This window comes from Neolamprologus brichardi, chromosome 9 (assembly GCF_056152115.1).
Source record: "Neolamprologus brichardi isolate AB-2024 chromosome 9, ASM5615211v1, whole genome shotgun sequence".
Taxonomy (NCBI): domain Eukaryota; kingdom Metazoa; phylum Chordata; class Actinopteri; order Cichliformes; family Cichlidae; genus Neolamprologus; species Neolamprologus brichardi.
The window spans coordinates 35,029,914-35,052,519 of record NC_142112.1 but is presented as its reverse complement, the minus strand read 5'-3'; the positions used below and the strand labels follow the sequence as shown (position 1 = coordinate 35,052,519).

General features: G+C 42.1%; 2 protein-coding genes across 4 annotated transcripts in view; both read left to right on the top strand.

Moving 5' to 3' along the window:
- Positions 1-497: 497 nt before the first annotated feature.
- Positions 498-2,935, top strand: LOC148101547 (uncharacterized). Its single transcript, XM_087846461.1, has 3 exons — positions 498-515; positions 1,529-2,125; positions 2,267-2,935. Exons 1-3 carry the CDS (start codon positions 498-500, stop codon positions 2,933-2,935), a joined length of 1,284 nt encoding a protein of 427 aa, XP_087702587.1.
- Positions 2,936-14,653: 11,718 nt separating this feature from the next.
- LOC148101545 (uncharacterized) overlaps positions 14,654-22,606 on the top strand; it is a 92,675-nt gene continuing 84,722 nt past the window's right edge. For 2 of the 3 annotated variants that reach the window (XM_087846421.1, XM_087846417.1), the window contains exons 1-2: positions 14,654-14,671; positions 17,611-18,207. In XM_087846421.1, the coding sequence (XP_087702547.1) occupies positions 14,654-14,671; positions 17,611-18,207 (615 nt within the window). Of the gene's footprint in view, positions 14,672-17,610; positions 18,208-18,354; positions 19,024-22,606 lie in introns of those variants that run through there. The other variant, XM_087846422.1, reaches the window with a different exon arrangement.

Here is a 22,606-nt window from a genome sequence, read left to right as displayed (position 1 = left end):
AACTTGTAGTTGCTGTTTTCCAGACTGAAGCAGAGTCGTTAGCTGAAAACTGGTTTTAGAGGTTCATTCAGGACACCTTCTCAGGCTCTTACAGCCTTACCTGTATCATAACAAAGTGTATAAACCCCAATCCACCTTTAACATGGTCCTTCTCCCAAACCTTCAAATAGGACTTTCTGGCCCTGTCATAGTAAAGGGCTGCTTAGAATATTAGAGCCAATGTCACAAAGTTCCTCCTGAAGTATAAGTGAGTGAGAGAGTTTCCTCACTTTGCAGCACAACACGTCTCACAAGATTTCTACAAGCAATCAGAGTGAAATTTGTACTTTGTGTTGTCAGATGAACATATGAGACACTTTGACTCTTCAGTGCAGTGTGGAGCCTAACAAAGATCTGTTTTGTGTCCCAGCTGATCAGCAGGAGGAGAAGAGTCTGACGGAGCAGCAGAGGAACATTTTCAGCCATCTGGACTCAGCTGAGTCACTACAGAGGAAACAATGAGCTCAACACAGAAGGTGAGGAAAATATCACAGTTTCACCAAATAATCAGTCACGTCTAAAACTCTCATACTCCCAACCTGTTATATGACTGTGTTGTATATTATTATGTATTTTTAAATTGTGTTTACAAACATTGTTTGTATTGTTCTTTAATATTATTATTAGTTGTAGTAGTGATATTAATTAAATTTTCAATTCAATTCAGTGTTATTTATACAGCACCAAATCACAACAATAGTTGCCCCAAGGTGCTTATTTTCTTTTCTTTTCTTATTTTCTTTTCTAAATGTACTTGTATATTGTTCACATGTTGAAATAAATTACCAATCAATCAATATTGTAATGTGGATCCTCCAATAATACATACAGACGAAAACCCAACAATCATATGACCCCCTATGAGCAAGCACGTTGGTGACAGTGGGAAGGAAATACTCCCTTTTAACAGGAAGAAACCTCAAGCAGAATAACAGAGGGGCCATCTGCAGAGAGCAGTTAGGATAAAAGACATGCTGTGACATGCATAATAATAATAATTATTATTATTGTTATAATTCTAATTAGTATTAATAATATTATTATTATTGGTATTGTTGTTGTTTGAACAGACTTAATATTGGTTTATCACTGCAAAAAACACGTTCAAAGCACCACAACGGTAGCCCAATATCTGGCAGTAAACACATTAAGTGTGTATATTTTCCCTTTTTTGAGTTTTTTTGCTAATATAAATTGAAATGCTATTAATATAGATTGAAAATGAATGACATTTAATCGCCTTTCATCAAAAATGAATCCAATGTTTTCTACAGTGAAACGTTCGAACAGTCATGAATTATTTTTAACACCAGGTTGGATGTAATGTGTTTCTACTACCAGCAGGTGGGGATAAGAGACCTTTAAGGTGTTTGGTGCCACACTCCACCTTCAGGTTTAAAACTAGTGCTAATGGAGGGAGTTTGAAGGTTGAGTTTGTCCCACGACTGCATTTCACTCACTGCCTCTGTTTGTATCTCTGTCACTGCAGGACCAACATGGAGCGAGAAGTCAGCGCTCTCAGGAGGCCGACAAACCTCACAGAAGAAAGAGAGAGAAAACATACACCTGTGACGAGTGTGGGATTTGTTTTACTGTGAAGTCTACACTAAAACAGCATCAGGTCATCCACACTGGAGAGAAACCGTTCAGCTGTTATTTGTGTGGAAAGTCTTTTTCCTGGAAAAGTTCCCTAAGAACACACAAACTCATCCACAGTGGAGTTAAAGCGTACAGCTGTGATCAGTGTGGCAGAGCTTTTAGTCGCAGTAGCTACTTACAGAAGCATCTAGTTACCCACTCTGGAATTAAGGCATACAGCTGTGAGATTTGTGGAAAAACCTTCAGTCGGATAGACAGCCGAAATATACACCTACGCATTCACACTGGACATGATGTGTACTGCTGTGATCAGTGTGGCAGACAGTGTACAACCAACATGCAGTTACAACGCCACATGTTGACCCACACTGAGGAACGACATTATAAATGTGACCTGTGTGAGAAGACTTTTAAATCTCAACGTCACCTGAGACGACACCAACAGATCCACACCAGAAAGAGACTCTACAAGTGCAGCTACTGTGAGGTATGTATTTATATTGTTATCTGTGTTAACTGAAACAGTAAAATGTAATTGGACGTCTGCAGAGATGCTCTTTCTTTCAGGCGATGTTCAGGATAAAAGTGTTGAAGGACTGACTTACACTGTCTTTGTGTCTTTGTTTAGAAGCAGAGCGACACAGATGGATCCAGTTCTCAACCCTGTCATCACTGTGGTGGTGGGAAAGACTTTCATTGTGACCTCTGTGGAAAAACTTTCAATTGGCAAGGCTCCCTAAAAACACATCAACGTAGACACACTGGAGACAAACTGAAATACTGCAAAGAATGTGGGAGAAGCTTCACCACACCAACTGAGTTAAAACAACATGAACTGATTCACAGTGGGGTTAAAAAGCACCTCTGTGATCAGTGTGGGTCATCCTTCACCACTGCAAGTAAGCTTAAAACACACGAACGATTCCACACAGGAGAGAAACCATACAAGTGCAGACACTGTGACAAAAGCTTCTCACAATCAGGTAATCGTAAACTTCATGAACATGCACACATGGAAGGAAACTACAGCTGTGATCAGTGTGACAAGAGCTTCAGGAATCTCAGATCATACTCCAAACACAAACAATCCCACGTTACTAATAAACTGTTTCACTGTTACCAATGTGCCCAAACATTCACCTCATTGTCTGCTCTGTGCAAACATCAGCGTGATCACTCAGGGCTGAAATCACTCCCATCACTGGATCACAGTGAATCTGAAGAGAGAGAAAGATCCTCTGGTTTCAGTGTCAGACTTAAAACCCTTGAGATCAGGCTCCACAGAGTTCAGATGTAATCTCCTGTAAAGATCTGATGAAAATGTTCCACTTGTAGGATGGATGTATAATCTCTTTTTCTGAAGGTTGCTCTCTTCCTGTTTCTGCGAGTGCTGACTGCACAGATGTAATATAGATCCATGTCACTGTTTGGAAGTATCAGAGAACTGCTGATGCTGTAAAGCTGCTGCTTGATGGGTTGTTGTGTTGTTATTGGTGATGCTGGATGAAGGGCTGGTGGACCAGGTGAGCTCAGGTTGTGGATAGATCCCGTCTGAGCTGCAGGTGATCCTTTGTCCTACTTGTTGGAGATTAACTTTACAGACTTGAGCTGGAAAAAAAACTAAGAATAAAAAAAACAAAAGAAAAATATATTTCTAAAGAAGTCAGAAAGAGATTTTCTTGTCACAATTTTCCTTTTCTGAAAATTGAATCTGAATCTCAGACCACAGTAAAATGTAACATTTGTCTTAGTGTTTTGACAAAGCATTTCTAAATACAGATAATGATTAGTGATGTAACATGTCATGTTTTCTTTATGTATTTGAAGTGTTATAAAAATGACTCTGGATCAGTCCTGGTGTCACAGACAGGCCTCGGGGCTTCAAACCTCAGAAAGTCCCTTTGGCTCTCAGCTGAATTCCTCTGACACACTTTAACAACTATAAGTCAAAGGTCAGAGGTCATATGATTTGGGAATGACAATGCTGAATAACCACATCACTGATTAGGTATTGTAGTAGCAACTCAGACTATTATAATTATTTAGTTAATAATACGGGTTCAAGATGTTGTTTGTGGTTCAATTTCTTGCGTAGGTTGTATATGTGGCAGCTTTAGTCTTTCCTCTCTTTTTAAAAAGAGTTTTGTTACCGTCCACATTCAGGATGATGAACATTTCACTGATGGTGCTGGTGTGGCACTGGTATCTCCCCTCATCCTGAATGTTCACCTCTTTCAGCTGGAGTGAGGCGTTTCCTCTGGAGACCTGATCCTTGGAAAGTGAAGTCCTACTTCTGACTTAATATATGATCGAGCAGTTATATAAACATGAATCTATCCACCGAGCTCCTCCTCGTCTGCTGTGCATCCGTGTTCAGCAGCCTTTCATCTGTATCTCAGGTTTTGTATATTAAATAGTACCTGCTTCTGGGGTTCGACATGTTTCGGTTGTCTTATTTTACGTATATAATTAAGATGCTGTGAATAAGTATTTCAGTTGTATCCCGTAGTTGTTTGCTTGACATCGAGCTTTATCCAAGGAAAAGATTTAGCCATCCTTTTTCAGATTTAGCCATCCTTATATTTTGCTTGTTTTATTTTATTGTATTTTTGCACAACTCTGTTGCTTGTGAAGCTCGCACACAAGAATTTCACTCGCATGTAATGTACCCGTGTACCTGCACATGTGATGTGACAATAAAAGTGATTTGATTTGAAAAACAAAAACACTGTCTGTCTTTCCTCCAAAATCACACTTGGATTACAGTTGGACTGATTTACCAGGTGGTGATACAAAAAATAAAAGTCTAAGCTATTTAAATCTATAGAACATAATCAACAACAGAGACCAGACCTGAAAGTGTGAAACATACTGTATTTGGCAAAAATATATATACAACAAAATATAATAACAAATAATTATAAACAAAAATATTTTTTGAATAAGTGTTTTCATTAAGTGTTAGATAATAAACTCAAAAAGCTGCACTGTACCATAACAGCCAAGGAGCAACAAAGTCAGTGTCCACGTCTACCTCACATTAAACAGACATATTTCATATGAAATAACTGAAATGTAAAACTGTAGAAAGCCGACTAAAATATTTTAATTCTCTTGAAAACACCATGAATGGTTTTCATGGGTACCCCCTTTAATGAGCTGATGGGGGCACCCAGTGTATTTAAAACTGAAGCAGAGTCTCTGAGTGAACGTCCAGATGTGATCAATAGTGAGTCAGGATGTGATTCCTTCAAGAGTATACAGTCCTGGTGAGAATTACATAAATATTGGAAATTGGAAAAGTTGCTGCTTAAGTTTTTATAATAGCATTTTGCATACACTCCAGAATGTTATGAAGAGTGATCAGATGAATTGCATCGTCCTTCTTTGCCATGAAAATGAACTTAATCCCAAAAAAACCCTTACCACTGCACTTCATTGCTGTCATTAAAGGACCTGCTGAGACCATTTCAGTAATCGTCTTCTTAACTCAGGTGAGAATGTTGATGAGCACAAGGCTAGAGATCATCATTTCAGGCTGATTGTGTTAAAATGGCAGACCTGACATGTTAAAGGGGTGATGCTTGAAATCATTGTTCTTCCATTGTTAACCTGCAAAGAAACGCGTGCAGCCATCATTGCGTTGCATAAAAATGGCTTCACAGGCAAGAATATTGTGGCTACTAAGATTGCATCTAAATCAACAATTTATAGGATCATCAAGAACTTCAAGGAAAGACATTCAATTCTTGATATGAAGGCTTCAGGGCGTCCAAGAAAGTCCAGCAAGCACCAGGATCATCTCCTAAAGAGGATTCAGCTGCGTGATCGGAGAGCGTGCTCAGGAATGGCAGCAGGCAGGTGTGAGCACATCTGCACGCACAGTGAGGAGAAGACTGTTGGAAGACGGCCTGGTGTCAAGAAGGGCAGCAAAGAAGCCACTTCTCTCCAAAAAATAACATCAGGGGCAGATTGATCTTCTGCAGAAAGTATGGTGTATGGACTGCTGAGGACTGGGGCAAAGTCATATTCTCAGATGAAGCCTCTTTCCGATTGTTTGGGGCATCTGGAAAAATGCTTGTCCGGAGAAGAAAAGGTGAGCGCTACCATCAGTCCTGTGTCAGGCCAACAGTAAAGCATCCTGAGACCATTCATGTGTGGGGTTGCTTCTCATCCAAGGGAGTGGGCTCACTCACAATTTTGCCCATAAACACAGCCATGAATAAAGAATGGTACTAAAACAGCCTCCAACAGAAACTTCTTCCAACAATCCAACAACAGTTTGGTGAAGAATTATTGGAATTATTTTCCAGCACGATGGAGCGTCGTGCCATAAGGCAAAAGTGATAACTAAGTGGCTCGGAGACCAAAACGTTGAAATTTTGGGTCCATGGCCTGGAATCCTAATCCCATTGATAATTTGTGCTCAATACTCAAGAGGCAGGTGGACAAACAAAAGCCCACTAATTCTGACAAACTCCAAGAAGTGATTATGACAGACTTTTATGTTTTGGTGTTGCACTGACACGTCACGTGACTTAGACACTTTGGGGGTTGTTAAGTTGTTTACATATTAATTATATTGTGGCGGACCACCAGGTGGCTCCACTCATACCCAAGTTGAAGGGAAGTGCTGGGGTGGAGATTTTGGCGCTTACTATATGTGATGTTCTGAGAGTTAGTTAATAAAGTTGGAGTGACTGAGACACTGAGACCTCTCCTGTCGTTATTACATACCCCCACATTGGTGACCCCTGTAGCGAACATGCTAAGGCTCGACGACGAAGCCAGCATGCAACCGCCCGTGTCGCCCGTATCTAAAACCGCTACTGGTTCCACCGGTCGCTTAAGGCTGCTTTTCGCGCCTCCTTAAAGGATGGCAAATGGGTTGACCGCCTCCCGTGGGTTTTGCTTAGGCTGCGCTCTGCTGTTAAGGAGGATCTCGGCGCTTCCCCAGCTGAGCTAGTGTTTGGTCAGCCCCTCCGCGTGCCTGGAGAATTCTTGCCCGAGAACCCTCCCCCCTGCTTCGATCCATCTGTGCTATCTTTCAACCCGCTTTTGTACTCGCTTCGGGTTCCTGGTCCGGTGCACCATTGCGTGCCTGACACTTTTGTTCCAAAGACTTTAGAGACTGCTAAGTTTGTTTTTGTCAGGCACGATGCCCACAGGACACCGCTGCGGCCGCTGTATGACGGCCCATTCAGGGTTATCGAACCGGGCCAGAAACATTTTGTTTTGGATTTTGGGGATCCAAGGGAGACTGTGTGTGTTGACAGACTTAAACCTGCACATGTTCTTCCGGGCAGTAATGTAGTGCCGGCCCAGGCCCCTCGCCGTGGCCGCCCTCCTTCGATGGGGTTGACAGACTCTGGTTTTCCCCCCAGGACTACCCCAGGACTACCCCCGGACCACCGGCGTTTGAGCCTTCTTCTGCCTTTCTTGCTCGCCTTCACCAGCCTCGTTCACAGGATGGACCTTCCTCTGCCTGTTCTCTCCCTCCCAGGTTCAGTCGTTTGGACCATTTGTGGTGTAATCTATATTGATGTACATCATGCGCCACTAGGCGGCAGTACTTACCATCTAGTCAGGAAATGGTGGTATGTAATCAGCACGAGAGTAAGCTAAAATAAAGATGGTTGTTGCTCCACGTTATCGCTTGAGCGGGGAGTTTTATTCAAGAGCCCAACACAACATGGTGTCAGAAGTGCACTCGCTCTAAGCGGTGAACTGAGAAAATTGAAAAGAAAGTCAGCTTGGCGATCGGCTAGCGACAAACATGACGGAGCAAGCAGCAGCTCTACTGGCAGCAACTGGCCTGGTTATGGCAGCTCCACCAGTGGCTACTTTCACCATCAAGCCACTGGAACCGTTCGACTTCGCAAAGCCCCAGGAATGGGAGAAGTGGATCAGACGTTTCAAACGTTTTAGAATGGCAAGTAATCTGAACAGCTCAACAGATGCTAACCAAGTGAACACATTAGTTTACTGCATGGGAGACGAGGCTGACGACGTGCTAAGGGGACTTGACCTAACAGACGGGCAGCGCCAGCAGTACGATGCGGTCAGAAACGCATTTGATAGACATTTTGTCCCTTAGAAAGAATGTGATTTATGAAAGAGCAAAGTTTAATAAGCGAGTACAACAGCCATCAGAAACAGTTGACTCCTTCATAACAGCTCTATATGCTCTCGCTGAAAACTGTGAATATGGTGAACTTCACGATGAACTTTTGAGGGATAGGCTCGTTGTGGGTCTTAAAGATTCATCACTGTCAGAGAGAATGCAGCTCAACAAAGATTTGACCCTAACTAAAGCTATCACAATGGCAAGACAATCTGAGGAAATAAAAAGACAGCAAACTGACCTAAGAGGTGAAAGCAGCACTGGCAAAACAGCCGTGGATGCAGTGCATGTCAGAAAATCACAGCCAAATAAATTCAGAAGCAGAGAGCAAAAGCAGTTCAAGCCACAAAAAACACAAATGACAAAACAAGAGAAAAAAACATGTTCTAAATGTGGAAAAGCACAGATGCACCCAGCAGTGCCCAGCTAAAAATGCAGAATGCCACAACTGTGGGAAACGTGGACACTACGGGAGAGTTTGTAGGTCTACAACTGTGCATGAGGTGGCAGACAGTGCAGATGGACTTTTCCTAGGTGAACTGGATTCAGGAGAAGACCCGTGGCTTGCTAACATCTGCGTGAGAGGCAAAAGCATGACACTTAAATTAGACTCGGGGGCAGATGTCACAGCTATCTCAGAGGAGACATTCAAAGACATTAAGCAGCCAAATGAACATTTGCAAAAAGCTGAAAAGCCACTGTATGGACCAGGAGGTGCAGCACTGACCGTGCTTGGGTCCACAAAGGAAGACATTTCCTACAGTGACAGGAGCACTACAGAGACAATCTATGTAGTCAGAAATCTGCGTGTAGCTCTCTTAAGCAGGACAGCTTCTGTGAGACTGAAACTAATTGCCCGAATGGACAATGTTGACCTTGAGACAGTGAAGAAAGCGTACCCGAAACTATGTGATGGGCTTGGGCTTGTTCAAAAACCATACACGATTAAGCTGAAGCCTGACGCTAAACCTTATTCACTGAAAGTGCCAGGCGTGTTCCACTGCCACTACTGGGCAAAGTCAAAACAGAGCTGGAGAGGATGGAACAGTTGGGAGTAATCAGTCGTGTGGAAGAGCCCACAGACTGGTGTTGCGGCATGTTCGTAGCCCCCAAAAAGGACAAAGAGAAAGTCCGTTTCTGTGTGGACATGACACCATTAAATGAGTCAGTGTGTCGTGAAAGATATATCCTTCCCTCTGTAGACCAAACACTAGGCATGCTCACAGGTGCGCAGTATTTCTCCAAGCTTGATGCTAACATGGGCTTTTGGCAAATACCGCTGTCCAAAGAATCTGCTCTCCTCACCACATTTATTACGCCATTTGGTAGGTACCATTTCAATTGTTTGCCATTTGGTATTTCCAGTGCACCGGAGCATTTCCAAAACATGATGGTGACGGAAGTGACAGCTGGCCTCGCGGGAGTCGTGTGCCACATGGACGACATCCTGGTCTGGGGATCCACGAGAGAGGAGCACGACATGAGACCCCACGCTGTCCTCGACCGTGCAGAGAAGGCGGGCGTTACCCTGAACATGTCAAAATGTGAGTTTGGCAAAAGAGCAGTGAAATTCTTAGGATTCATTGTGTCATCTGAAGGCATGAGTCCTGACCCTGACAAAACTAGTGCGGTGCAGAATATGAAAGAGCCAAGCACCGTGAGTGAGCTTAGGAGCTTCTTAGGAATGGTGAATCAGCTGGGAAAATTCATCCCAAACCTCTCCGAAAAAGACAAACCACTGAGAGACTTGCTTTCAACTAAAAACATTTGGTACTGGGGGCACGAGCAACAAAACGCGTTTAACAGTTTAAAACAAGAACTGTCATCTGCACCAGTACTACAGCTTTACAACCCAAACAAACCCCAAAAGATCTCAGCAGATGCCTCTTCATACGGGTTGGGGGCAGTTTTACTACAGAAAGACAATGACGTGTGGTCACCAGTCGCGTATGCCTCACGATCATTGACAGCCACAGAGCAGCGCTATGCTCAGCTGGAAAAAGAAGCGCTGGCGCTCACCTGGGCCTATGAAAGATTCAGTGACTTTATTCTAGGGCTACACTTTGAGCTTGAGACTGACCATAAGCCACTTGTGAGCCTACTTGGAGGACAAGCCTTGGATTTGCTTCCACTGCAGATACAGAGATTCCGCATGCGCTTAATGAGGTATTCTTACACTATAAGGCACATTCCAGGCAAAAGCCTCACCACAGCCGACACGCTGTCACGGTTACCGCTGGCAGGCAGCGTGATGCCCAGAGACAATGATCTTATGGAGGACACCGATATTTACGTTGACGCAGTGCTGGAGGGCCTTCCTACTAGCAGCAAATACCTTACAGATCTCCGTGAGCAGCTACAGTCTGACAGCGTCTGTTCCCAAGTCATGAAGTTCTGTGCAGAGGGCTGGCCGGACAGGAACCAGCTGCAGGGAGTGGTAAAACACTACTGGTCCGAAAGAGCAGTTTTGAGTGTACACAATGGACTACTGCTGCGAGGCACAAGGTTGGTCATACCTGCAAACATGCGAAATGCAGTTTTGGACAAAATACACGAGGGACACCAAGGGGTAGTTAAGTGTAGAGAACGTGCCCGACAAGCAGTGTGGTGGCCAGGCTTAAGTAATCAGATCAGTGAACTTGTCCTTAAGTGCAGGCTGTGCATACAGTTGAGAGTTAACGTGAGGGAACCTCTTATGCCCACACGTTTACCTGAGAGGCCATGGCAGAATTTAGGAGCTGATTTGTTCACACTAAAAGACAAAAACTATCTGTTGGTAATAGATTATTTCTCGAGATATGTCGAGATTGCTCAACTCAGCCCAACTCGTTCAGCCAATGTGATTGTGCATTTAAAGTCAATATTTGCACGCCATGGAATACCTGAAGTATTGATTACCGATAATGGCCCACAATTTGCATGTCAAGAAATGAGAGACTTTGCAAAGGACTACTGTTTTGAGCATGTCACCAGTAGTCCCAGGTACCCGCAGAGCAACGGCGAGGCGGAGAGGGGCGTCCAGACCATCAAGAATCTCCTCAAAAAAGCTAGCGATCCATACAAGGCATTGCTGGCATACAGAACAACAGCAATGGCGAATGGCTACAGCCCGGCTCAACTTCTCATGGGGTGCAGGCTTCGTACTATCTTGCCAATGCTTCCTGCAACCTTACAGCCCTGTCTGCCTGATTTTCAGCAGATTTGTCATTCAGAGAGAGAGAAAAGGCTGAGACAAACCGAATGTTTTAACAAAAGACATAGAACAAGAGAACTGGATAAATTGTTGCCAGGGCAACCAGTCTGGATCATGGATGCAAAAGCACAGGGCACAGTGACATCAGTCCACCCAACTCCACGATCATACATCATCAGTGGACCCCAAGGGACAATCAGAAGGAACCGCAGTCATCTTGTGCCGATCCCGCAAACAGAGACTCAAACCGAAGCAAAACAGATCCAGTCCACTCCTACAGAGACTGTTTCTGAGCCAAGCACACCCCATACACCAGGTGTGGTTAGAACCCGGTCTGGTAGGGAAGTGATTAAACCGAAAAAGCTTGATCTGTGAAGCTAATTGTTTGGAAAGGGAAAAGTTGTATTTCCAATGCTAAGTTGTGGTTTTGAGAATAGCATGTTTAAAAGGGAAAATGTGTATGCGTGGCGGACCACCAGGTGGCTCCACTCACACCCAAGTTGAAGGGAAGTGCTGGGGTGGAGATTTTGGCGCTTACTATATGTGATGTTCTGAGAGTCAGTTAATAAAGTTGGAGTGACCGAGACACTGCGACCTCTCCTGTCGTTATTACATACCTCCACAATGTATATATTTTTTTGTTTTTGTTGTTGAGAATTTTAATTGTGATTTTTTGTATTATAGTTTATCAACAGTATTTGTTTTAATTTGTTTACTGGTTTGCGTGCACTTAAGATCAAAAAAAAAAAAAAGATCACCACCACGGCAGACCCGATGGCATTTTCATGCTTCGCTGCATCATTTATTCTTACAATAATCACACGGTTGCTGTAACAGTACATTCAACGGCTTCAGCTCTCCTGCTTGCAGCCATACACATCACCACCACCAAACCTGCAGCGGCATCGCAGAAGTGGAAGTGAGCTGGGGCTTACAGGCAGCTGAGCTGACGGCCGGCACGCAGGACCATGCAGCCTGCGTGCCGAAGTGGACAGCATGCCGCCTTCAGGCGTGGCAGGACCCCCACACACCTCGACCTCCGTCTCCAGCTTGGCAGGTCCCGCTGGCGCGCCAGCCTCCGGCTCACCCCGAGCCGCGCGCTGTCCACCCTTACAGTGATCACACGGTTGCTGTAACAGTACTACAGTACCTACATTCAACGGCTGCAGCCCTCCTGCTGCCAGCTGTACACATTAACACCAAAAACAACAACAACACAAGCAGCGCACAGGTTTTAAGCCGGCGAGGCATCATTGTAGATGCAGTGAAGGTGAGTCCATCTCACCTGCAGCGGCATCACAGACCACGAGCCGCCACAATAATAAAACATTTTTTTATTTAATTATAAATAAATTATTTCTCCTAATTATGTATAATTAGGAAACATCACAAAAAACACTTAAGTTCATGAAAATTAATTGCGATTTAGCAATTCAATGAGGCAATCCCCTTATTTATTGAAAAGTATCGTATGGGTATCAGCGATACTGGCCAGTATTTACTTGGTATCTGATACCAAAATCTGCAGTATCGCACACCACTAATTTGAGGTTCGATGTTCCAGTTCACACTCCACACCAGATGGTGGCGGTAATTCACAATTTTGTTGTTTGACAACCGCCAATAAAAGATATAAAGAAGAAGGGGGCGGAGCAAAGTAAGGACCTCCACGAGAAGAGGTGTTTGCACAGAGAGCTGCTTTTTCATTCAAAGAGACTAAAGTAGTACCAACGTTTGGATCGATATCTGCATCGATCTGCCCACCCTTGTCTCCTGGATCGTAGCTGAGATCAGCGTGAACCACGTGGGTCTCTGCTCCCTGATCTGTTTCCTGTGTTTGGAAAGAGTTCCAGCTTCATCGCGGAGTTTCTCTCGGTTTGTGGGCTCATCTAAAGGTAAGCACCGAGCTAACTTTACTGTGAGTTCAGTTCATGTTGAGTTTAGCTCCTGAATGAGGTCTTCTGCTGCTCTCCTCGGTGTCTGTTCACAGTTTATTGTGAACACGTTGAGAGAAGAGTGAGAGAGTGTTTGGAGAAAAACACCAACTAATCATTAGCTCAGCATGCTGAGAGAAGTTGGAGCAGAAAAGTCTTTTCATTGTCCCTGCTGCTGTTTTTCTGCATGCACCAAACCTCTACATCCTCATTTCTATTTGAAGTGATAACAGGAAATGGATGAGAGCGATCTGCTGCAGTATCAGGGTCACAATAAACTTTATTGTCCAGCTGCTGTGGATGAACACATGAGAGGAAGTGAACTCCTACAAAGTCTCATTTTAATGAGTCTGGCTGCTGTAAAGTGATGCACAGGAAGATGTTAACAAAAACTAATGAAACAGAGATGAAAGTAAACAGTGTTCATATTTGAAAGCACAGAGAATAAAAATATATTGTGGTGGTTAATGTGCAGCTCTTGGTGATTTGGGAGAATCATGTTTTTAATCATGTTGTGGATTGAATGTTGGGTTTTATTTTATTTTATCTACAGAAGTTTTTCCCACTTGTGATCGTTCAGATTGATTTGTTGGGTTGACTTGAATCATGTGAAGGTTTAAAGCTGCACTTCCCCCAAAAAGAATAAAGTATAATCGTGAAGAATGTAATAATGTCTTCCTGTGTCAAACACAGCTGCAGTCAAAGCAGGAAGGAAAGCACTGAAACCACTGATCAAAGCTCATTAATCAAAGATCGCTGATCAATGGCCATGAGTACCATTCACAAAGAGTTGGGGTGTCGCTGTAAGCGATCAGTGGTTGTTGATCAATGTTCATGAGAATTTCCATATTAATGGTCAATAACTGACCTCCCAGCCCATTGTTCCTTCAGTGGTGCTCGTTTCAGTCATTATGTAAATGTACTGTTGAAGATTAGGGAAACCTGCAGTCAGCTGAAACTGAAGAAGTCACTTGGATGAGTGACGAAACGTTTCTCCTACTGCAAAAGCTACGTCCAGATGAACAGAATCAAAGTTTGGGGAATGGTGGAGTTTGGAGAGTGGCACCATGGGGGCTGGAGAGACTTGTGAAGTGGTGATCAGGTGTGGGCCCTGTTATTATGAATGGTTGGGGTGGGGGGTGGAACTGGGGGGCTGAAGGTGTGGAAAGTGTTGGGTGGGGGAGTAACAGGTCTGTCCCTGTTTGTGGAAAACACAGGAGGAACTGTTCAGGCTGTTGCTGGGTGTGAATTGTTGATGGAGTCTTTAAACTTGTAGTTGCTGTTTTCCAGACTGAAGCAGAGTCGTTAGCTGAAAACCGGTTTTAGAGGTTCATTCAGGACACCTTCTCAGGCTCTTACAGCCTTACCTGTATCATAACAAAGTGTATAAACCCCAATCCACCTTTAACATGGTCCTTCTCCCAAACCTTCAAATAGGACTTTCTGGCCCTGTCATAGTAAAGGGCTGCTTAGAATATTAGAGCCAATGTCACAAAGTTCCTCCTGAAGTATAAGTGAGTGAGAGAGTTTCCTCACTTTGCAGCACAACACGTCTCACAAGATTTCTACAAGCAATCAGAGTGAAATTTGTACTTTGTGTTGTCAGATGAACATATGAGACACTTTGACTCTTCACTGCAGTGTGGAGCCTAACAAAGATCTGTTTTGTGTCCCAGCTGATCAGCAGGAGGAGAAGAGTCTGACGGAGCAGCAGAGGAACATTTTCAGCCATCTGGACTCAGCTGAGTCACTACAGAGGAAACAATGAGCTCAACACAGAAGGTGAGGAAAATATCACAGTTTCACCAAATAATCAGTCACGTCTAAAACTCTCATACTCCCAACCTGTTATATGACTGTGTTGTATATTATTATATATTTTTAAATTGTGTTTACAAACATTAAGAAGTCACAAGCAATTATTGTTCTTTAATATTATTATTAGTTGTAGTAGTGATATTAATTAAATTTTCAATTCAATTCAGTGTTATTTATACAGCACCAAATCACAACAATAGTTGCCCCAAGGTGCTTCTTTTCTTTTCTTTTCTTATTTTCTTTTCTAAATGTACTTGTATATTGTTCACATGTTGAAATAAATTACCAATCAATCAATATTGTAATGTGGATCCTACAATAATACATACAGACGAAAAACCCAACAATCATATGACCCCCTATGAGCAAGCACGTTGGTGACAGTGAGAAGGAAAAACTCCCTTTTAACAGGATGAAACCTCCAGCAGAATAACAGAGGGGCGGGGCCATCTGCAGAGAGCAGTTAGGATAAAAGACATGCTGTGGAAGTACATTATTATTATTATTATTATTATTATTGTTATTATTCTGATTACTATTAATAATATTATTTTTATTGGTATTATTGTTGTTCGAACAGACTTAATATTGGTTTATCGCTGCAAAAAACACGTTCAAAGCACCACAACGGTAGCCCGATATCAGGCAGTAAACACATTAAGTGTGTATAGTTTCCCTTATTTGAGTTTTTTTGCTCATACAAATTGAAATGCGATTAATATAGATTGAAAATGAATGACATTTAATCGCCTTTAATCAAAAATGAATCCAATGTTTTCTACAGTGAAACGTTTGAACAGTCATGAATTATTTTTGATTCGTTGCACCGCTATAAAAATATCTAATAGGAAACAGCAAACGGAAATATAAAAAAAAAGTATAGATCTGGTAAACATTTATTACTTTTCTGAGTGTGTTAGCATGCTAGTCTTAATATTTGTGTACAGCAGGAGGGATGGGGGAGGAAAATCCTTGAAAGAGTAGTTGTCAAACATCTAACAGATCATCTGCAGAGGAATGGTTTATTTGAAGAGTTTCAGTCAGGTTTCAGAGTTCATCACAGCACAGAAACAGCTTTAGTGAAGGTTACAAATGATCTTCTTATGGCCTCTGACAGTGGACTCATCTCTGTGCTTGTCCTTCTTGACCTTAGTGCAGCATTCGATACTGTTGACCATAATGTCCTATTAGAGCGATTAGAACATGCTGTAGGTATTACAGGTACTGCACTGCAGTGGTTTGTATCATATCTATCTAATAGACTCCAATTTGTGCATGTAAATGGAGAGTCCTCTTCACACACTGAGGTTAATTATGGAGTTCCACAGGGTTCAGTGCTAGGACCAATTCTGTTTACATTATACATGCTTCCCCTAGGCAGCATCATTAGAAGACATAGCATACATTTTCACTGCTATGCAGATGACACCCAGCTCTATCTGTCCATGAAGCCAGATAACACACACCAATTAGTTAAACTGCAGGAATGTCTTAAAGACATTAAGACCTGGATGGCCGCTAACTTTCTGCTTCTTAATTCAGATAAAACTGAGGTCATTGTACTCGGCGCTGAAAAGCTTAGAAATATGGTATCTAACCAGATTCTTACTCTGGATGGCATTACCTTGGCCTCCAGTAACACTGTGAGGAACCTTGGAGTCATTTTTGACCAGGATATGTCCTTCAACGCACATATTAAACAAATATGTAAGACTGCGTTCTTCCATTTCCGCAACATCTCTAAAATTAGAAATATCCTGTCTCAGAGTGACGCTGAAAAGGTAGTTCATGCATTTATTACTTCCAGGCTGGACTACTGCAATTCATTATTATCAGGATGTCCAAAAACTCACTGAAAAGCCTTCAGTTAATCCAAAATGCTGCAGCAAGAGTACTGACAGGGACTAGAAAGAGAGAGCATATTTCTCCTGTTTTGGCTTCCCTTCATTGGCTTCCTGTTAAATCCAGAATTGAATTCAAAATCCTGCTCCTCACATACAAGGTCTTAAATAATCAGGCCCCATCTTATCTTAATGACCTTGTAGTACCATATCACCCTATTAGAGCACTTCGCTCCCGCTCTGCAGGCCTACTTGTTGTTCCTAGAGTATTTAAAAGTAGAATGGGAGGGAGAGCCTTCAGTTTTCAGGCCCCTCTTCTGTGGAACCAGCTTCCAGTTTGGATTCGGGAGACAGACACTATCTCTACTTTTAAGATTAGGCTTAAAAGTTTCCTTTTTGCTAAAGCATATAGTTAGGGCTGGACCAGGTGACCCTGAATCCTCCCTTAGTTATGCTGCAATAGATGTAGGCTGCCGGGGGATTCCCATGATGCACTGAGTTTTTCCTTTCCAGTCACCTTTCTCGCTCACTATGTATTAACAGACCTCTCTGCACTGAATCATATCTGTTATTAACCTCTGTCTCTCTTCCACAGCATGTCTTTTATCCTGTCTTCCTTCTCTCACCCAAACCGGTCGCAGCAGATGGCCGCCCCTCCCTGAGCCTGGTTCTGCCTGAGGTTTCTTTCTGTTAAAAGGGAGTTTTTCCTTCCCACTGTCGCCAAAGTGCTTGCTCATAGGGGGTCATATGATTGTTGGGCTTTTCTCTGTATCTATGAAGCGCCTTGAGGCGACTTTTGTTGTGATTTGGCGCTATATAAATAAATTGAATTGAATGGCCATGATTTTAGAGTGTTTGAACAGTCATGACTTGTTTTTAGCACCAGGTTGGATGTAATGTGTTTCTACTACCAGCAGGTGGGGATCAGAGACCTTTAAGGTATTTGGTGCCACACTCCACCTTCAGGTTTAAAACTAGTGTTAATGGAGGTAGTTTGAAGGTTGAGTTTGTCCCACGACTGCATTTCACTCACTGCCTCTGTTTGTATCTCTGTCACTGCAGGACCAACATGGAGCGAGAAGTCAGCGCTCTCAGGAGGCCGACAAACCTCACAGAAGAAAGGGAGAGAAAACATACACCTGTGATGATTGTGGGAAGGATTTTGCTGAGAAGTCTACACTAAAACGTCATCAGGTCATCCACACTGGAGAGAAACCGTTCAGCTGTGACTTGTGTGGAAAGACTTTTTCCTTGAAGGATTCCCTAAAAAAACACCAACTCATCCACAGTGGAGTTAAAGCGTACAGCTGTGATCAGTGTGGCAGAGCTTTTACTCAAAGTAGCCACTTACAGAGGCATCTAGTTACCCACTCTGGAATGAAGGCACACAGCTGTGAGATTTGTGGAAAAACCTTCAGCCAGATAGGGAACCGAAATACACACCTACGCATTCACACTGGACATGATGTGTACTGCTGTGATCAGTGTGGCAGACAGTGTACAACCAACATGCAGTTACAACGCCACATGTTTACCCACACTGAGGAACGACCTTATGAATGTGACCTTTGTGAGAAGACTTTTAAATCTCCACGTCACCTGAAACAACACCAACCGATCCATACCAGAAAGAGACTCTACAAGTGCAGTTACTGTGAGGTATGTATTTATATTTTTATCTTTATCTGTGTTAACTGAAACAGTAAAATTTAATTGGATGTCTGCAGAGATGCTCTTTCTTTCAGGCAACGTTCAGGATAAAAATGTTGAAGGACTGACTTACACTGTCTTTGTGTCTTTGTTTAGAAGCAGAGTGACACAGATGGATCCAGTTCTCAACCCTGTCATCACTGTGGTGGTGGGAAAGACTTTCGTTGTGACCTCTGTGGAAAAACTTTCAGTTGGCAAGCCTCCCTAAAAAGACATCAACGTAGACACAGTAGAGACAAACTGAAATACTGCAAAGAATGTGGGAGAAGCTTCACCACACCAACTGAGTTAAAACGCCATGAACTGATTCACAGTGGGGTTAAAAAGCACCTCTGTGATCAGTGTGGGTCATCCTTCACATCTAAAGGTGGGCTTAAATCACACAAACGAGTCCACACAGGAGAGAAACCATACAAGTGCAGACACTGTGACAAAAGCTTCTCAGATTCAGGTAATCGTATTTTTCATGAATGTGCACACATGGAAGGAAACTACAGCTGTGACCAGTGTGACAAGAGCTTCAGGAATCTCAGTTCATACTCCAAACACAAACGATCCCACGTTACTAATAAACTGTTTCACTGTTACCAATGTGCCCAAACATTCACTTCATTATCTGCTCTGTGCAAACATCAGCGTGATCACTCAGGGCTGAAATCACTCCCATCACTGGATCACAGTGAATCTGAAGAGACAGAAAGATCCTCTGGTTTCAGTGTCAGACTTAAAACCCTTGAGATCAGGCTCCACAGAGTTCAGATCTAATCTCCTGTAAACATCTGATTAAAATGTTCCACTGGATGGATGGATGTATAATTTCTTTTTCTGAAGGTTGCTCTCTTCCTGTTTCTGCCAGTGCTGACTGCACAGATGTAATATAGATCCATGTCACTGTTTGGAAGTATCAGAGAACTGCTGATGCTGTAAAGTTGCTGGTCAGTCTGATGGGCTGTTGTGTTGTTGTTGGTGATGCTGGATGAAGGGCTGGTGGACCAGGTGAGCTCAGGTTGATCCCGTCTGAGCTGCAGGTGATCCTTTGTCCTACTTGTTGGAGATTAACTTTACGGACTGGAGCTGGAAAAAATCTAAGAATAAAAAAAACAAAAAATATATATTTCTAAAGAAGTCAGAAAGAAATTTTCCTTTTCTGTTCATTTCATGTTAACATGATTTAATTTATCAAAAATCATGTAAACATGGTGAATGGACTGCTGAGGACTGGGGCAAAGTCATATTCTCAGATGAAGCCTCTTTCCGATTGTTTGGGGCATCTGGAAAAAGGCTTGTGCAGAGAAGAAAAGGTGAGCGCTACCATCAGTCCTGTGTCATGCCAACAGTAAAGCATCCTGAGACCATTCATGTGTGGGGTTGCTTCTCATCCAAGGGAGTGGGCTCACAATTTTGCCCCAAAACACAGCCATGAATAAAGAATGGTACCAAAACACCCTCGAACAGAGAGCTAAAGATTAAAAATGCCCAAGGCGAAGCACTCAAAAGTCTGGCTGTCCTTCACAGCATCTGATGAAGCACCTGGTGATGCATAGCGTTTTTGTAAAAGCTAGAAAATGCACCGTATTTTATAGCTTGCTGCAAGACCTCACACCGAGCTCATCTACTGCGGATGTGGTGCCTGTTATCGGACATGGAGTTAGCAACATCCCCCAAGAACCCGAAGAGTGGAGTCCTGGCCTCTAGCCCTGCCAGTGTAGCACCGGTTCCAACCAAAGGAGTTATGTTGTATCAACAGAAAAGGCTAACTTGGTTATCATTTTGCAGAAAAAAAAGAGACTGCTAAAAATAAAAAAACACAAGAGGTTTTTGTACAAAGTTTGTGTTTTCCATTCTTTAACCTCCAGTTTTTGGGTCTGCTCTAACGAACACGCCGGTGCTCCCCGCCGTGAAATACGGTTAAAACTGTATGATTGTAAGATTGTAAGCAGTGTTGGTCAAGTTACTTGACAAAAGTAATCAGTAACTAATTACTGATTACTTCCCCCAAAAAGTAATCCCGTTACTTTACTGATTACTTATTATCAAAAGTAATTAATTACTTAGTTACTTTTTAAAAACACAATTTACAACCTGAATAGGTGATAAAGCAATAGATCTTTTAGCCCAATTCTACTTTTTCTACATAATCCATCATATAAAATGTAATCAAATGGAAAAGTCTCTTTTTAAAACTTGTTTTATTAGTTTTAATCTTTTAACTTTATGCATCAAGCAAAAATTTATTTATATGCAACATTCTCTGACTTGAAGAAATTTGTTGAACATTTAAACCTATTTTCTGCACATTCCAGCACATAAAATATAATAGTTTTTGTTTTTACACTCAGTCTTTCAAATAGATGCAAGACTATTTGAAAGCAGAAAATAAATAAAATTAAAGACTCAGCAGTCCTGTTGCTCTATTTTCACCTGTAAAGCAGGAGTGGGGTAGGCGCAGGTTTACCCTGGTGCAGGTGTGCTGCAGAGGTCAGTGAAAGAATCCACGAGTTTCTCTGTGAATTTCCAATAACGTGGTAGCGCACTCGGTGCTTGCTTGGAAGTTTAGGGGTTTTTTTTCCGCTGTAAAAAGAAGTTTTCTTCCCATGCACAACGGACACAAATGTTTTTGTCACTTTTTATGGAATCAAACTCAAAGTAAGGTCAGTACTTCCACACTTTAAACACTGCATGCTCATACTCTCTCAGCACTCGATATATGATCCATTGTTGATCTGCACACAGCTGTTGTCACAAACGTCGCACTTGCTTACGTCACTGTCATGAGACATTCTCGCAAAAAATCAAAGTTTTAGTAACGCGGTAACGCAGCGTTCCTACAGGAAAGTAACGGAAATCTAATTACCATTTTTGCAATAGTAATCCCTTACTTTACTCGTTACTTGAAAAAAGTAATCGGATTACGCGTTACTGCCCATCTCTAATTGTAAGTGGGAGACAGGATGAAAACAGGACATCCCCTACAATGAACGACTGACCACAGCAGGAATATTCCTCCCACATGGCTTCATATGTGTTGTTCAATTACCTGTTTACAAGTTGGCGACACCCCTTAAGATATATCAGCAAACAGTGGCCGAGTCCACCACATGTCCACAAGTCCACACCTCCACCAAATTAACAAAATGTAAGTGGAACACTTTCAGGGACCTACCACTCCAGTAGATAGCTTGCTGAGATTTTGTTGTCACAACTTCTTTCTGTTTATTATTATATATATAATATTTATATATTTTACAGAAATCATGTAATTCTTGAATCTTATGGAACTGCCATAACGAATTAATTAAATACACCCTTAAATAATGAATTAAACATGGCAATAATTAATTACATAAATATTTATGACACATGTAATTAATTAATTATTGAATCTGTTCTGTTATTACTAAAAGTTTTAAAATGTATCACTAAAATATCATTCTCAGTCAGTTGTTATTCATTATGTGTTTACAGCATCCTCTGTGGTTGCTCCAAGTAATGCACTTTAGAAACGCCTTTATTTTGAAAAAAAAAAACCAACTAACCCTAACCATAACCCTATTGAACAGGAAGTCCGCTCAGTCGAGCAAAGCAAGTGAGCAATAGTGATGGTAAATTCGATTCCTTTTACTGAATCGAGTTTTAAGGAGTCACGCACCAAAGTGAATCGGGTTCTTTGAGTCATTTGATTCACTAAGTCAGTTGACCATAGAGTGGAAAAAATGTACATTTTCACTCAAACTTAATTTGTTTCTCTTTTCATGTATATCCTACTGCTAAGATGAGTGATTCTATAAGAAAACAACTATTTTATAGAGCAAAAAAAGAGCAAAAAAATTTCTAAAGGGAATATTTATTTTGTTTATTTTTATTTTCCTTAAATGTCTCAAATATATATATGTGTGTGTACTTTTTTTTTTTTTCTAAACATCCACTGAGCTGTGAGCCAGGGGGCGGTAATGCGCCTTAACATTGGTTGCCAACCAAGAAGAAGAAGAAGTTCTAAGCCAGGAGGGAGGAGGTGAGCGAGTCCTGAGTGATTCGCATTATCTATAAGCTGAGGCTGGTGAAAAGGGTCTAATTGCAAGGCTCAAGAAAGTAATTAATTAAGTCTTGACCAGGGGTCAGCAACCTTTAACACCCAAAGAGCCATTTGGACCCGGTTTCTACGCAAAAGAAAACACTGGGAGCCGCAAATACTTTTTAACATCTAAAATGAAGATAACACTGTATATATTGTTTTTTACTTTTATGCTTTGTGTGAACAAATAAAGTGTATTGCTTATGAAATCCATGAAGTGCTACAGAGAAAATTACATTTTATTTATGTAATTAACACATTTTGAACTCTTAAAGA

Bases quoted from the DNA above. Each gene is read 5' to 3' on its own strand.
- LOC148101547 (XM_087846461.1), top strand. The intron at 2,126-2,266 runs GTATGTATTTAT...GTCTTTGTTTAG, and splicing joins ACAAGTGCAGCTACTGTGAG to AAGCAGAGCGACACAGATGG.